General features: G+C 55.6%; 1 protein-coding gene across 1 annotated transcript; it reads right to left on the minus strand.

Annotated features, from left to right (window-relative positions):
• Positions 1-10: 10 nt before the first annotated feature.
• Positions 11-15,702, minus strand: EPHA1 (EPH receptor A1). Its single transcript, XM_028106444.2, has 18 exons — positions 15,607-15,702; positions 14,473-14,540; positions 9,815-10,096; positions 7,931-8,333; positions 7,525-7,680; positions 6,897-7,241; positions 6,627-6,754; positions 6,227-6,377; positions 5,657-5,753; positions 5,382-5,440; positions 4,415-4,540; positions 3,386-3,571; positions 3,165-3,226; positions 2,838-3,044; positions 2,478-2,627; positions 1,991-2,184; positions 391-546; positions 11-291 (listed from the first exon to the last, which is right to left on the minus strand). The coding sequence occupies exons 1-18, from the start codon at positions 15,686-15,688 to the stop codon at positions 213-215; spliced, it is 2,931 nt and encodes a 976-aa protein (XP_027962245.2). The 5' UTR covers positions 15,689-15,702; the 3' UTR covers positions 11-212.
• Between the last annotated feature and the right edge of the window lie 826 nt (positions 15,703-16,528).

Raw genomic sequence — 16,528 nt, forward strand, 5'->3', positions numbered from 1 at the left:
CCTTCCCCAGGTCCCTCCCCCAATTACCTTTTTACTTCTACCCTCACCTCCCTTTTTAAAACAAAGGCTCCCGGCCCAGAGGTGAGTTGCTCAGGGAAGGGTGGGCAGGAGCAGCACCGAAGGCCTACATCTTGTAGGTTGAGGGCGGGGCCGTGGGCAGTGACCACGGACCCATCTCTGGTGTCTGAGGACAGGGCGGGCGAGGGAGGGGCTCAGTCCTTGAATCCCTGAATACTGCAAAGGATGCGCTTCTGGTGTCCTGGCAGCGTGATCCCCATCTGCGCCAGGTCCCTGTGGGCGACGGAAGGGGACTGTGAGTATGGGCTTCCCCGCTGGGAACCCGCCCTGCCCAGGCCCGCGGGGTGGGGGGTGGCGGGGGTCGGTCCTCACTCAGCCGTCAGCTCCAGCACACACTCCATGGTGTCCAGCCCCGCCGAGCGGAAGTGCAGGATGTAGCGTTTCATGCGGATGGACTCCAGCCACTCAGGCACGCTTCGATAGGGGATCCCATCCGAGCCACTCAAGCTGGGCAGGCGAAGTGTCACCCTGTGGGACACAGGGTGCCTCAGTCCCATGGGAGGTGTAGGTGTCCTCTGCCTCCCCGCTCCAGCTTCCCTGAAATCGGGGCTCGGCCTATGAGCATCTGCAGCCAGCATTCAAGTTGGGTGTCTGAGCACAGAGATTATCTGGACTTGGTGGATTAGCCCGGCCATTGTCTGTGAACTCGTTTCCTGGCCTGATTCCTAGTGTGCTCACGGCAGTGGGCAGGCTGACGGTCCTGCTGCACCGACAGGCCCAGGGGAAGTGGCAGCCCTGGGAGGCCCGAACACAAGCGGGCTGCCAGCCCACCTCCCACCGAAGCGGCCAGTGCTGCCTCACTGGGGGCTGACACGCAAGTGTCAACCATCCCAGCTGAGAGGACGCAGAAGGCAGGAGAGCAGAGGCCGGGGAAGCCGGTCAGGGTCCTGCCACTGTCAGGGTGGCCCCTGTGAATGCCGGGAGCAGCCTCTGCTCGCCACCTCCAAGCCCGGCTGTTACTCTTGCCCTCCGACACCCACAAGACAATGAGTGTTCCTGTGCTAAAGCCAGCCAGAGCCCAAACCATTAGCACAGTAAATCTGCCGGGGGAAAAATGTTCAACATTCCAGAAAGATTAGCACATGCAGTCTCCAGTATACGAGGGAGCTGTGCTCCAAAAGATAGTTTCAAAAGTTGGAACTTGGAGCACATTTTCTCCCAGAAACAAGGTTATATATGGTGGTTTGATACAGAGGCCAGCATGCCAGGGCTGGCTTACTTGATTAAGCATTCGAAGTCCGGCCTTGCCCATCTCCCCTACCTCACCCCTGCCACCAGTTCATTCTCCACATTCTGGCAACGTTTCTGGTAAAACACAATTCTGATCATGTCCCTCCAGTTTAAAAACTGGTCAAATAGTTCTCCATGCTCAGGCTAAAGCGCAAACTTCTCCGCAGAGCTGGTCCTCTTTGCATTGACCCTGCCCCCTCTCCAGCTTCACCTCTGGCCATGGTCCCGAAATAACGCTGCTGGGATCCTGCACTATTTGTAATCAGCCTGCCCTTCGCTCCCCAACCCATGCTGGCCATGTGTTCTGGGAGACCCCACAAGGCTGCACCTCCCAGTAACAACATGCATCCCACTGGTACTTGCTGGTTGCTCTCTCTTCTCCACCCAAGTGACCAAGCTCCCTGGAGTCGGTATCAGGGTGTCAGCACGGCTTATATGTGCTTTCCATCTCTCTGCACTTGCGTCCTCTCTTCTGCCAAACTAGAGCTATCGGGGATGGGAGGGCAGCTCCTCCATCAGGGTGGACTGTCCCCAAGGGCGCTGACTATGGTCCCGCCTCAGTAGTATGCTGCGCTCTGTCCAGAGCTCCACAGGCCCAGCACTCAGTGAATGTAGCTGAATGCCCATTTCCATTCTCCCAGATCCATCCTCCGAAACCCCTTGCTCTCCCCAGTGTGGCTACCTGGGATCAAAGTTGGCAATGGTCCGCAGGGAGTGGGGGTTGGCAAGCAATTGCTCCAGATGTGCCTTCAGCTGGTGGAAGGAGGGCCGACGGGCACCGTCATAGGCCCAGCAGTTCTTCATGAGTTCATAGAGAGGGGCAGGGCAGTCCACGGGAGGCGGCAGCCGGTACCCATCCTCAATGCTCTTCATTACCTGCAGTGGGGACAGGGGCAGGGGAGCAGGCTTGAGGTAGGAAGCTCACCTTCCCTGGTGGCCCCTGAGAAATCTCTGTTCACACAAGATCACTGCAAAAGAGCCTCTACCCGCCCCTGCCCTGACCGTAGTAAAGAGAAGAGGGAGTAAGGCAAAGGGGACCAAGGAAGTGCAGAAAAACGGCGGGTCAGGAAGAAGGAATAGAATATTTGTAGGCAAGAGCCATGGGAGGATTTCAGGAGGAGATGAGCAATGAGTTAGGGGTGACATGGGGAGGAGTACCCCAGGCTTACCTCCTGATTGCTCATCTCCCCATAGGGCTTGTCTCCAAAGCTCAACACCTCCCACATCACGATCCCGAAGCTCCACACGTCGCTGGCCGTGGTGAAGGTGCGGTGGGCAATGGCTTCAGGGGCTGTCCAACGGATGGGGATCTTTCCTCCCTAACAGGGCACGTAGGACAGAAAGGTGATGTTTCAGGGCATGGTGGGGGGAGGGGACAAGAAAACACCTGTGCAAAGGGATGAGTAATTATTGTGTCCACAAGAGCACGTGTCCTTACTTGTGCACGTGTAACTATATGTACGGTACATTACTGCGTGAGTGTGTGGGTGTGTGTGTGTGCGCACGCGCGGTGAGTACACGGCTCTAACCTGGGTTTCATATGTGCCATCAAGGTTGTCCAGGAGGCGGGTCAGGCCAAAGTCAGACACCTTGCAGCACAGGTTCTGACTCACTAGGATGTTTCTAGCAGCGAGGTCCCGGTGGACATAACTGTGGTCACTGAGGTAGTTCATGCCAGATGCAATGCCCTGCAGCATGGCCACCAGCTGCCCAGGGACCAGCTGGTCCTCCCGCTCCTGCAGCACAGTAAGCAGGCAGGTTAGGGAATGGGCAGTGTCTCCTCTTCCCAAACCAGGAGCCAACCCCAGGTACCCACAGTGCATTCCCCTGCCCAGCTGGCTCTCTGCCCTCCTCACCCTCAGGAAGGCATCCAGGGCTCCGTTCTCCATAAACTCTGTGATGATCATGATGGGCTTTCCTGAGACACAATGCACACGTCAGCAGGGCAGCCTCTACCCCACCTCCACCCAGAACCAGACTTCCTGCCCTTGGCAGCGTATCTTCCCTTCACTCCTGATGGTCTCACGCCCTCCTTTCCTCTTTCCCTCCCCATGCTCCTGGAGACCGCTGCTCATACTCTTTGTGACAACGCCTTCCAGGTGCAAAATGTGTGGGTGGTTGAACTGGCCCATGATAGTTGCCTCTCGAAGGAAGTTCCACCACTGGCCGTCTGGAGAGGTGTCTTTCAAGGTCTTAATGGCCACAGGCTTGCAGTCCTGGCTAGGGATTCTCAGGATCCCTCGATATACTTCCCCAAACTCTCCTGGGTGGAAAGAAAACAGGCTGTGGCCCGATGCCCTGTCAGGCTCCCCTAGGGGGACGGGCAGCCATACCCTCCAGTCCCCAGGTTCCTGATTTCTCTGGATCGGAAAAGTGGCTTGCCCTTGTTGGACCAGGGGCTCAGGCTGCACTTCCCGGGAAAGGAACAGGAGCCTGGAAGAGGAGTGTTGCTCGGCGACCTGTCCAGCACCGTCTCGCACATGAGCACAGTTCTTGGCTAGCAGGAGCTGCTCAGCAAGTGCCAGGTGAAGGCGGTTGTGTGGTGGCACTGGGCTGTGTTCATAAAGGGCAGGCAGGGCCTGGGCCAGTGCACCAGTGACCGGGGAGGCTGACCATTGCCTCCTCTCTTCTGCAAGATCCTCCAGTCACAGTTCAGCTGGCTTGGCTGCACAACTGGCAAGGTCATTGCCAAACTTTGTTCTCCTGCTCAGCTCCATTTCCTCTGCTGACCCAAGGGATCAGGGCAGCCCAAGGACACTGGGCCCCTGGTGGGGTGCAATGCGGGCTGAGGGAGGCCCTGAATCTCTCCCACATTGGGGAACCATCTGAGAATAGCCTGGGCCTGGGCACAGCGACCCCTCTGTTGACAAGGATGACGTGTGGAGGCTGTTCATCAGAAACTCCATTAACCACAGAAGCAGATTGTGTGGGAAGCAGAGGCGGCTCTCGGACACCTGATAAGGGGGTTACAACATGAGCACAGCGATTCAAGGAGGACCCAGGGTAGAACAGAGAGGGAACTCATCAAGGAGCTCTTGGGCCAGCTGAGAGGCCGGCCGGCTAGCAGCTCTGTGCTGCCACGCAAGAGGGGGCCTGCCCGGCTCACCTTCCCCTATGACAGTGTCCACAATCAGCCAGCCTGGATCAAGCTCCTGGGTGAAGTCCAGGGCTCCCTGCGCAGGGTCCTCATATGCTTGGAGGTCCACATAAGGCTTCAGCCACAGCTTGTCCTCTGTGGGGAGAATGGGGAGGGCTCGGCCACAGGAACTCCAGCTGCAGGGTTCAGGAGGGTTTCTTGGGGGGTGGTCAGGGGAGCTGGGGCCAGCAGCACTCCCCAGCCTTCTCATTCTTCTGCTCCCTTAGGAGTCCCATTTTGGCTAAAGTGGGAGAAAGGCTCTGTCCTTAGCAATGAGGTTCTTCCTCCGTCCATGCGCAAAGCTCTGCGTCCCTGCCCCCAGAGGCCCAGAGCAGTGGGCCGGAACCTGGGCCTGAAAGCTGTTCACTTTCGGCTGTGACCCAATCTTCCCATGGCTCACTGACCACACTTCAAATTTCTTGCCCTTCCTCCTGACCCCTGCTAGCCATACTCCTCTGCTCACTCACACCTCATTCACATTCCCAGATAAGCCTCACTCTCACCCCTTTGCTTGGATGGACCACTGACTCCCACTTTGGTGGAGCACCTAATGAGGTGACCAGCAGGAAGCCCACATGCCTTGGAGGACTTTAGGGAACCTGCCAGCAATCCTTTTCCCGCTGAGCCTCGGCCCACAGACCTGGCCAGCCAGGATGGGGAGGCCGCCCAGGGCCCGGGTGTTGGAACAGTGGCACCAAGAGTTACCAGGTAATTGCACAGAGCCTCTGGGGGGCTATCAGTACAAAGTTAATTAACCAAAGTTAATTAGGTAGCAAAACAGAAAAGCCCTAGAGACAACAGCCCCAACCTGTGCTCCCAGAGTTGGCCTGGCCAGTGTGGGTTCTCTGGTTCCATCCCGGTGACACCTCCCAACACACCCCCCGCGCCCCCCGCCCAACATATACAACATATACACACACAGGTGCCCTGGGCTCACCTCGGTTCACGTCGGCAACACGATCACGCTGCCTCGGCTGGTGTCGCCGCTGAGTTTTCCTGGGAGGGTGAGGGGACAGCTTCTTCAGAGTCCCAGGACTGCCGCAGGGGCCCAAAGGCCTCTGGCTGGGTTTTTCCCACAAACGGCAGGGGGTGGGGGTACGCTGGGGCTTTCGTACAAGGGGATGGATGGGCGGGTGGCTGGGGCTGCCTTCCCGGGCTTCTGGCCAGGCAAAGGGAGCCCAGATGGTGGCCGGGGAGGGGCAGGAACAGTACCTGGAGCAGAAGAAGAGCATCCCGAGCAGAAGAGCTACAACCAGCAGCAGCCCGAAGATGATGGCTACAATCTCTCCTCCCGTCAGGCCCCTGGAAACTGTGGAACATGGGGTGAGGAAGTCCGGGCTCAAAGGGCTCAGAGTCCACTGGGATGATGGAGGCTGAACGGGCACGCCCATGGGCAGGGCCCTCAGTGCACCGCAGGTGTGTGTCCCCTCCCCGAGGAGATGGGGGTATGTGTGTGAGAGAGCACGTGGAGGCCTCCCACCGGGACCACCAGCTTGGGCCTGCCTATTGCCGAGCATGAGGGGTTAGGAGATGGCATAGGAAACCGGCTGGCAGCGTCCAGCATCAGGAGGTGTATCTGAGGAGATTACGGTGGGGCGGGGGCTTCACGTGAGTCCGTGTGGGGCTCTCCCCACCCCGGGCAGCTCCTGTGTGTCGGTGTACGTGTGTCTGCACATGCATACAGGAAGGGGAAAGGTCACTGATCGGAGCAGGGTCTGAGAAGCCCCAGTGGGATGACAGGTGCGTGTGTGTTTGGGGTAGAGCACAGGAGAACCCACCCACCTGGTGGGCTTGTCCGAAACTCATGGTCAGGGGAGAAAGGGCCAGGACCTAGAGGGGTCAACATTCGAACTCTGACAATGTACGTGGTGTCCGGCTGCAGTTCAGTCAGCAAGACCCTGGGTTCCAGAACCATCTGGTGCCGTTCTTCGTCCTGTGCATGAGAACTAATGTTAACTTGGCCGTGCTGAGCCAGACCAGGTGGAGGGCACGGGCAGTCTTGGGTCACGGAGAGTGGGGTGGGTGGGGGAACGGTCAGGGCAGGGCTCTCTGTAGGCTTTTGTCCTGAAAAAGCTGCACAGTTCACTGTGGTCAGATCTCCCTCCATCCCATCACCCGGGCCAGGGATGCTGGGGTGTGCCCAGGCACGGACACTGGACACGGTCTCTCAGCCCCGCCTCACCTGATTCAGCACATGCAGCTCGTAGCTCAAGTTCCCCCCGAGGCTGCGGGGCCGGGACCCTGCCCAGGTCAGCTCCAGCTGCCGTGGCTCCTTCTTCACCAGCCTCAGGGACAGGCCTGACAGGGACTCTGTGAGTCGGGAGGGTTCCAGGGGGTTTGGAAAGAAAAGAGGAAATAACTTCAGTAGCTTTTCGATTGCTTCCTGCCCATCCGTTTGTCCCTGGCATCCTAAGCCCTTCTGGTTTCTTCCGGCCCTGTCCTGATTGCTCACCTGCGTGCCCCATGCTGATGCTCAGGGAGGCGCCGGCGGGGGTGGAGGTGCCCAGCACCGACACTCCATTCTGGGCCTCAATGTTAAAGGTGTAGTTGGCGTAGGGTTCAAGGCCGCTGACACGCACAGCCGGTGCCGTGAGCCCACTGGCTCCCGGGGAAAAGCGCACACTTCCCCCACAGGGCTGGCAGGGTCCTCCATCCACCGCTGCTCCCCGACACTGAGAACACCCCACACTGTACCTCACATCCTGGCGCCCCCCCGTATCTGCTGGGGGTTCCCAACGCAGGGAGAGCTGAGACCCCAAAACAGAGAAGCTCAGGTTTTGGGGAACTGAGGGGGGCCCTGTAAGGAGAAGAGGGGCCGTTAGGAGGAGCCAGCTTTGCTTTCATGCAAGCTGCTGGCCCCTGCCTCCTCCCACCTCTGAAGGCCTTGCTGGGAGATTTGATTCCAGAAGTGAGGAATCACCTCATTTCTGCATTCTTCCAGGGAAAGTAAGGGGCAGGGGAGGAGCTTTAAGCGTCTGGCCCTTTAAAGGATTCCCAATGTCTGAAAAGCTCTGGAAACTTCCAACCTTAAATGGCCTGCACCTCCTCGCAGATGGCCAAGCCCTGCCCCCTGGACTCACGTGTGCATGACACCTGGGGGCCCTCTGCAGGGGCTCGGAAATGGCCGCTCTCACAGGTACAGAGGGTAGCCCCCTCAGACTCCGCTGTGCTGTGTCCGGGGCACTTGAGACAGTGGGGTGCATCTGTGTCTGCCCGGTAGGAGCCGCTAGGGCAGACTGCAGAGAGAATGCAGCAGAGAGCCATGGATGTCTAGTTTTTGCAGGTGGACTCATCCCCATTCACCCCTCTCCCCAATCCTTTGTACCAGAAACACCCTGCATGTGTCTCCCCGGGGTGCTCAGCCACTCAGTCTAAAAATGGCTGAGATGGAGCATAGGCATCCTTCCCCCCCTTGGCACTTGGGGACCCTCCCCCGAGCGGCCCCTGCGTGTCCTCGCCCCCTGCCCCTTCCCCGAGGCTCCTTACCCAGGCATCCTTCGCCGCTCGAGTCTTCCTCATAGCCAGGCTCACAGCGGCACCGCCCCACGGGCACCAACCACTCACCGTCGGGGCTGCAGTGCATGCGGGGCGACCCTGAGGGGCCGGGGCTGGCCTGGGCATGGGGCAAGCAGGTCCCTGCCACTTCCACCAACCCGCCTGGGCCAGGCAGAGTGTCCGGGAACCGGGCCAAGCCGTGCACAGTCTCGGGACAGCGCTGGTAGAACACCCTCACTGACACCAGGGCCACACAGGCACCTGGGTTGTGGAAAGCGAGGTAGAGGCCTCGGCGGGTCAGGCGGCCCAAGGAGCAGTGCTCCACGTTCAGTTTCACCGCGCCAGATGCCAGGTCTCGGATGGTGAAGCTCTGGTCTGCAGCCACAGTGGTTACCTGGGAAGGAGAGGTGCGGGGAGGGGGGCATGTCAAAGTCATGCTTCATTCCTATGGAATAGAAAACGATTGTTTGCCTAACTCTTTACAGTCTACACGACCATAAACCGAGGGGTTATTACGTATGAGCTAGTGAGCTAAGCATCTTATGTGTGTTACGCTGTTTGGGTCCATACAATAAACCTACGAGGTAGGATGGATTACCAGCTCCACTTAACAGATAGAGAAACTAAGGTTAAGAGAGGTTTCAGACCTTGTACAAGATCACACAGCTATGACATGATGGGACTGGAATCCGGGCTGTGAGACGCCGCAGCCCATATAATTTCCACTATTCGAAGGTGTTCCCAACCTCTGTGCCAATGAGGTGATCAGTTATAAAGTGCATCATCATTAATTTATTACTAATAACAAACTTTACAACATCTTCCCTTTGGAAAAAAGAAATGAGAGCACATCCTATAATAACACACTCCTTACACCTCTGCATTCCAGTGCGTTTTCCTGAGTAGGAAAGAAAGCGATGGTATTAGAGGGAGAGCCGGCGGGAGAACCGTCTCTCTACACAACTCCAGGTGGACTCACAGGGGTGCGTCGCACACCAGCACCCTGCGTGCTGATAGCAAAAGTCGAAACAGCTCACCAGCCTCCACCAGGGAAGTCTGTTATCTCAACGGAGGCAAAGCCTCTGCAACAGGTTAAGGCCGGCCCTATTATCAAAACTCTTTTCAGACCGGGAAACCTCGGTGGGGGTTAAGCCGAGACTGAAGGCAGGACCCAGTGGAAAAGGCACAGCGGTTCCTCCTTATTCACAGCTTGGCTTTTGGGGCTGCACGTGTTACCCGCTGCTGTCAGCTACCGCCGGAAACAGGTGATGGTCCTTCTGACCTTTCCTCATTAGGTCAACAGCAGCCTGACTCTGGGTCACGTCTCAAGCCCAACGTCAGGACGCAACACCTCGCCGTGGGCCTCACCTCATCTCCTCACAAGGCATTTTATCGGCTCACGGCATCACCAAAAGGGAAAAGGGTGAGTACAGAGCAATGAGGTATTTCAAGAGAGAGACAGAGATGGAGAGAGATTGATAGGGAGAGAGACTACAGCCCGATGACCTTTATTACAGTATGCTGTTACAACTGTTCCGGTTTATTACCAGTTACTGTGACTACTCTCCTACACACGAAAGATCACCACAGGGATGGACGCACAGGAAAGAACACAGCACGTCTGGGGTTCAGTACCGCCCGGGGCTCAGGCATCCTGGGAGGTATGCCCCGCAGCTAAGGGGGCGCTGCTCTACTCAAACCCACCTCTTCTGATCTCCAGGCCCACATTCTCGTCCTCGTTTGACACCTAGACCCTTTTCTGTTGCTGCCACTTTGTCTCTTCCTTAGCTGAGCGGGGTCACGGGGCAGAGTGAGGCGGGAACCAGTGTTAGGACCAAAAGGCGCTGGGGGGTGGGGGTGGGGGTTGAGAAGCACCTTCTGGAACAAGGGCCGTCGGAGCTGGATGCCCACGTCCTGGTCACTCTCCATGTAGAGGAGGTTGAAGGTCTCCTTGCAGCCCAGAGGCCCGGCTCCCCCGGGGAAACTCTTGCAGTCCCTCACGGTGAACTGCAGCTCCACATGGACCCGAGAAGCTTCCTCCCCCCGGTAAATCCAGTTGGAGCGCAGCCAGTGGTCAGTGTCTCCTCCCGCTTGCACTGGGCAGTCCTGGTACATGTAGAGGGGCGTCCCATTCAGTATCTGCTGCACCTCACTCCACTGCGGGAGAGAAATCCGAGTCAGGCTCCAATTCATCACCTGCCCCCCAAACTCTGGTTTTCTAGAGCTGATGACAGGGAAGCTGGTGTCAGGGCTCCCAGCATTCAGCTACTTGTCCAGCTCTCCTCCCACCCCTGGGCCCAAGAAGAGTCATTTAAATGTTTAGGGTCAGGAGTTATTGGGATATAGGACGGGCAAGACAATACCCCCTTAGGATCTGCAGCAAGCCCTGGTACCTTGGATGAGCCCACTCCCAACCGAAGTATGAGCACCAATTTTTACCTGTTCTCATCAGCAGAGTTCTCAAGTACCCCAAAAGCAGACTTTTATGGCAAAAGCTCATTCACAAGACCTCTCTGCCTATTTGTTCAGAGAAGAGGATACTACATTTAATATCAAGGCCTTTCAACTTCTGGAGGGCAAGAACAAGCATAGCACTCTTCCGTATAGGGGGAATTCACCCTCTCCGATATTCCTTCTAGTTATGGTCACTATCAAAATCAACAACGGACAGGGTTGGGTGGTCTCCGGGACACCATGCAGTCCACCCCCCCTTACCTGCTTTTACCTTAAAATAATTTTTTTTAAAGATTTTATTTATTTATTTTGACAGAGAGAGAGAGAGAGAGAGAGAGAGAGAGAGAGAGACAGCGAGACAGCGAGAGAGGGAACACAAGCGGGGAGCAGGAGAGGGAGAAGCAGGCTCCCCGCCGAGCAGGGAGCCCGGTGTGGGGCTCGATCCCAGGACCCTGGGATCATGACCTGAGCTGAAGGCAGACGCTTAACGACTGAGCCACCCAGGCGCCCCTACCTTAAAATAATTTTTAAACTTACTAATAATAATGGCTAGCACTAAGGGGGGCCGGTCCCTGTTGTAAGCACTTTCCATGAGGAAACTGAGTCACAGCAAGGTTAAATGACTTGCCCTATGCCCTCAGTTGTTAAGAGGCAGAGCTGGGGCATGCACCCAGGCACTCTAGGCTCGAGTTTATGCTCCTGATCATTATGTCTCTAGGCACTTGTTATTAAAAGTCAGAGAACACATGTAATGTAAAGTGAAGGTCCTCCCGCTCAACTACCCTTCACAGGGAGCCACTCTGAACAATGTGGAATAAAGCTCACCACACCGTTTTCAGTGCCTTTAGAGAAATGTTTGAATATTTTTGTGTGGATGTGTTTATAACATAATTTTTTAAAACATAAGTGCTATTTCGTAACCTGCTTTTTGCTTTTAACAAATAATCTTTGAAAGATGTTCACAAGGGGCGCCTGGGTGGCTCAGTTAAGCATCTGCCTTCGGCTCAGGTCATGATCTCAGGGTTCTGGGATCGAGCCCCCCGTGGGGCCCCCTGCTCAGTGAGGGGTCTGCCTCTCCCCCTACTCGTACTCTCTCTCTCTCTCTCAAATAAATAAATTAAAATCTTAAAAGAAAAAGATGTTCACAAGAATATAAATAGATCTACCGAATTCTCTTTAGCAATTTATAAAATAGCATTCCACTGTATGGATGTACCATAATTTATTTAATCATTCACGTATTGTTGGACATTTAAGTGGTTTCTAGGTTTTAAAGTAAACATGTACATATTTCTATAAGATTTCTGTAGAACTGCTATATCAAAGGATGAGTATTATAAATTTTTAAAGAAGATACTGTCAAATGGCCTCCAAAAAGGATTTATCAACTTACACTTTCACCAACAATGCATGAGGCCCCATTTTTTGAAAACCTGGATATTAACGATCTCTTTACTTTTGGCCCATCTTATGGATAAAACACAGCTTCTTGCCATTTTAATTTACATTTTTTTGAGAAGGAGGTTGTGCATTTCTGTTTTGCTCACTGGCTATTTCTATTTTTATGTAATTATCTGTTTGTAAACTTTGCCTGATACCCTGTTCTTATCTTTTGAATATTCATTTGGATGAGCCCCCCCTTTTTTTTACATTATAGATATTAAGCATTTGCTTGAAATGTTTCAAATGTTTTCTTCCCATCATGCCACTTAATTTGCTAATGATGTCTTTGATGTTGGTACTTTTTAAAAATTTCATATAACATCTCTCTTCTCTCCCTCTGTGGATTCTGGGTTGTGTATTTTGCTTGGGAAGCTCTCCTATCCCAAACTTATAAAGATCTTCTATATTTTCTCCTAATAATTTTGCAGGTTTGGCTTTTAGGTTTAGATTTGAATATCCCTAGAATTTATATTTTTGTGTATAGTGTGAAATGGAGATGTAACTTTACATCCTTCTTCTTCTTCCTTGTTGTCTTCTTCTTTTTTAAATTATGGACATCCGGCTGTCAATTTACTGTCCGGTCTATACTTTGCACATTGATTTGCAATTCCAATGTTATCACATACTAAAATCTCACGCATGTGGGTTTTCTATTCTGTTCCATTGACCTGGGTCTGCTTGTGCAATGCCACCTGTTTTAATTATAGTTGATGTATCATTATGTTCTGATATCTGGTAGGGCAAGTATTCTATTTCATTCTTCCTTTTCAAAAAAAAAATACCCAGCCATTCTTACATATTTTTTTTTCTGCCAGATGGATTTAAGAAAGGAGCTCTCAAATTCTGTAAAATATCCCATTGATATTTTGGTTGCAACCCCCTTATCTTATAGAGGAGTCTGAGGCCCTCAGAACGTCTCCTTTTCCAAGGGCGTTCATTGCTACACGCAGCTCTGGGAAAAGGCAAGAGAAAGCACCATTAACTAAGAACTGGGTGGGGTGGGGCAAGGGCAGAAATCCATGAGGTACCTAGTTTTGCTTTATGTTAGGGAGTTCAAAGATTGGGCAAGGGTGTCCTGGTAATGACGGCACCCAGGGACTGCTCTTAAGAAGAAGCTATGATGGGGAAGCCCAAGTGGAAGGCCTGGGGTGGAGGTCAGGTGGAAGGGCAGTAGGTGGTTAATGTGCAGCTCATTAGCTAGAGTGCCATGGCTGCAGCTGGAGCCAGGAGCAGATGTTTCCCCTTGTAGCTTGCCTCTCCCAGTCCCAGCAGTGACAGATGGGGGGGGGGAACCAGCTGCCCAGGATCAGCGACAAGAATCCTTTCGCTTACCACTCAGGCTGCTGGCTGCTCCACGGGTACATTAGGGGAGCCTGAATTTGAGTGTGTGTGTGTGCTGAAAAGATAAGGAGGGGAGGGGAGAAGGCAGACATGGGGAGTATGTGACTGCTGCTGTCTTCTTGCCCTCCTGGTGCAAAGCTGTTTGGCCTGAGCTGCAAAAAGGGCCTCGCTTCCACTCCGACCCAATTAGGGAAGAGTTATTTGGGTGGGGGGCAGCTGGGCCACACCGGGGGTGAAGGCCTGTGGAGCCGGCAAATGGACCCGTGGCCTCGCTGTGGAGTGATCAGCTGGTTTATGAGATGAGGCACCTATAACGGCTGGCGTAATCCAGGATTTTCCAAGCAGCCCCTCCTGCAGGATACATTATGGTTTAGTCTATTAATTCTAATTATAGGCCACTCCATGGGAGAACTAAGAGTAGAGCCAGGACCCTAGGACCCAGAGGGAAAGAGAGCAAGTGACCCCAATCCCAGAAATAGAGGCTGCATTCCTGCTGGAACAGGAAGGGGAAAGGGGTCCAGGCCCAGAGGGGACGAGGGCCTGAGTCCAGACTCCTGGAAGCTGAGGCCAACGAGGTCGGCCTCCCGTGGTTCTGTGGCCGGCTCTGCTGAGTGGCAGAAAGGCGCTCTCTGGGATTCACAAGAACCTATCTCTGTTCACTTGGTCTTAGGAACACCCAAGGAGGGAAGGGACTCGGAGCAGGTTCAGACAGCTGGAGCGCATGGTGCGCCTGGGCTGGGGAAGATGGAGAAGGTGCCAAGGGCTCTGGGACCTCTGGGGGGGCAGCTTTTGCCTTTGAGGAGGCAAACACCCTTTGAAGAGCTAGATGACAACTTTGGCTCTCCTCTCCATATACATATACACAATTCAGAATATGCTTTTATGGGGATTCCCTGACCCTCTGAAGCCTACCTGTGCAACTCTATTGGGACAGATGGACGTCAGATTGAGGACACGTCTGGTGTTTTGGTTCTTAGCCCGCAACGACCCCTACTGTGGTGCATTCGCTCCCTGGGGAGGTGGGCTCATCACCCGCCAAGTCCTCCTAGGTATTCAGCCCTCCCTCACTGGGGTAGGGACGGAAGGAGCCAGGCACGGGAGCGTTCTTCATGGGGTGTAGCCTGACCACCCGCCCCCCCCCCCATGTCCCATTCAGGAGGCTCTGACTCACGTCCCCTCCCCCTCCCCGAGGAGACACTTCCAGTTTTTCCTGCTCTTTTCTCCGTTCCTCCACCCACCTCTCCGCCCATTTCCCACTGGCCTGCAGCTTTGAGCCTCCCCCCCCCCACACTTACCCCATCCTCTGGGGGATCCGGCAGCCAGCCTAGCTCTCCCTGCGCTGTGCTCGTGTCCATCAGAGTGACTGAAGGAGGGAGAAGAGGGGCCTGTCACCTCTGGGAGAGGAGGCCCCACACGTGCAACCCACATTCCTCCTCCTGGGCCCCCAGCCCCAAGGCTTCCATCCACATCCTGTTCCCAACAGCTGTGACTTCCTGAGGTTTAGCCCAGGAAGGAGGAGTGAAGAGCTCTAGGGATTAGTCTGTCTCCCTCCGGAGCCTGAAGGGAGGAAGGCAGAGTCGGGCAAGGGTTGGACGGCTGGATCTTTGACCACAGTCAAGGCAGGAAGTGTTGGGGAGAGCAGCCCCACAGAAGACTTGCACCCTCTCTCTTAGCAGGGGCTGGTGCGGCCTGGCGGGGGGTGGGGGGGGGCGTCCATCAGCTGCAGAACTGGAAGCGTGGATAGGCAAAAGACCATCTCAGCCCCTGGGGGTCATAAGTGGGTAGGGTGTGGACAGGGGACCTTAGAGGGGGTTCCTGGGTGAGGAGGTTCCCTTCTACTGGCAAAGGGCCTGCTCTGCCTGTGGTCGGGGGTGGGCAGTGAGGGTACAAGGCGCAGCCGAGTCTGGGAAGTAGGGGTAGTAGGACCAGAGAGGGTGTGCAAGCCTTCACCTGTAAGGCTAGACCTGTACATCTGGGATCCCCTGCACCCCGCGTTCTAGTCCATCCCCCAGGGGCAGGTCCCTCTGTCCTCCGGCCTAGGATGGCATAAGGCGACTTCCCACCCCTGACTTCATAGGGTCCGGATCTCTGGGTTGGGCACCTGAGGCTAAGACCGCCTGGGAATGAGGGATGCCCACGACCGCTGGGGTAGGGGTCCGGACGCTGCGTCCCCGCAGCGGTCAGGAGCTCCCTCCCCACCACCAGGCGCAAACTGTTGGCCAGGGTGACTGACCCGGGAAAGCAGCGGTTTGCGGGGTCAAAGACCAAAGACTGGCCTGGCCAGTCGATCGCCTGGCGGCGGGACAAAACAAGAGCGCTGGAGAGGGGCGCGCGGGGAAGGCCTCCGCGGGAATGCCGGCTCCTGGACGCGGGTGCCGGCCCAGCCCCGCGGGAGGGGGAAGGGGAGGGGCGGGAGCGGGGGTCGGTACCTTCCTTGGCGCGCGCCCCCGGGGGCAGCGGGGCGCAGAGAAGCAGCAGCAGCCCGAGCCCCAGGGGCCAGCGCCGCTCCATGGCACCGGGCCGGGACCTGGGACCTCGGCCCAGACGGCTGGGTCAGGTCGCGAGGACGGGGCGAGAGGGGAGGGCCGGGCGGGGGCGGGCGGGGGCGGGGCCAGCTCCGGGGGCGGAGCCCGGCCTCACCTGGATCACCTTCTTAAAGGGACAGTAGGGCAGGAAGGAAACTTGTTAGACAGGTAATAAACTTCAAAACCCGGAGGCGTCTTGACCGGAATGAGACTGCGGGCGCCGCCTAGTGAGTGGGATTAGGAACTGACTGACCCGGTTCTAATTCTAATCCTAAACCCAACCCAGGCTTGATCCAGCCCTTAACCTAATTCTACCTGACTGGAACTACACCTCTCCCCTTCTAAAGGTCTGGCAATGTAACAGACACCGGGGAAGGCAGGGTTTTATGCTGCAGTAGGGGGGGCTTAGATAACTATAATGCAAGGTGGGCTACAACCCTTAGAGGAGCACTTGGAGGGGGTTGGAAGAGGAAGCAAGCCCAGCCTGCGGGGCTCATTAGGCGAGTCTTTAGGGAGTAGGCCGTGTGAGCTGGGTTTTCAGTGGCAGAGATTGGGAAAGGCGAGGGCCTAAGGCAGGGAGCCTCAAGGTGCACTCTGGGAGTGGTAAATGGACCAGTTTGACTGCTGGGGCACAGGATTTGTCTTGGTAGCAGGGCAGAAAGGCAGGTGTGGCCAGAGCAGGGAAGGTCTTGGTAAACATGTTACCATGCTCTTCACGGAGCAAAAGAGAGGAATCCGTGAGGGGTTGTGAGCGCAAGTGTTAAGAGGGAGCAGGTCCAGCCCGCTTTAGCCCTTTCTGGTTGGAGACAACCCACCTCCCTCCCAT

This window comes from Eumetopias jubatus, unplaced genomic scaffold (genome assembly GCF_037043125.1).
Source record: "Eumetopias jubatus isolate StellerSeaLion01/CBP00866 unplaced genomic scaffold, mEumJub1_p1.0 scaffold_14, whole genome shotgun sequence".
NCBI classification, from domain to species: Eukaryota; Metazoa; Chordata; class Mammalia; order Carnivora; family Otariidae; genus Eumetopias; species Eumetopias jubatus.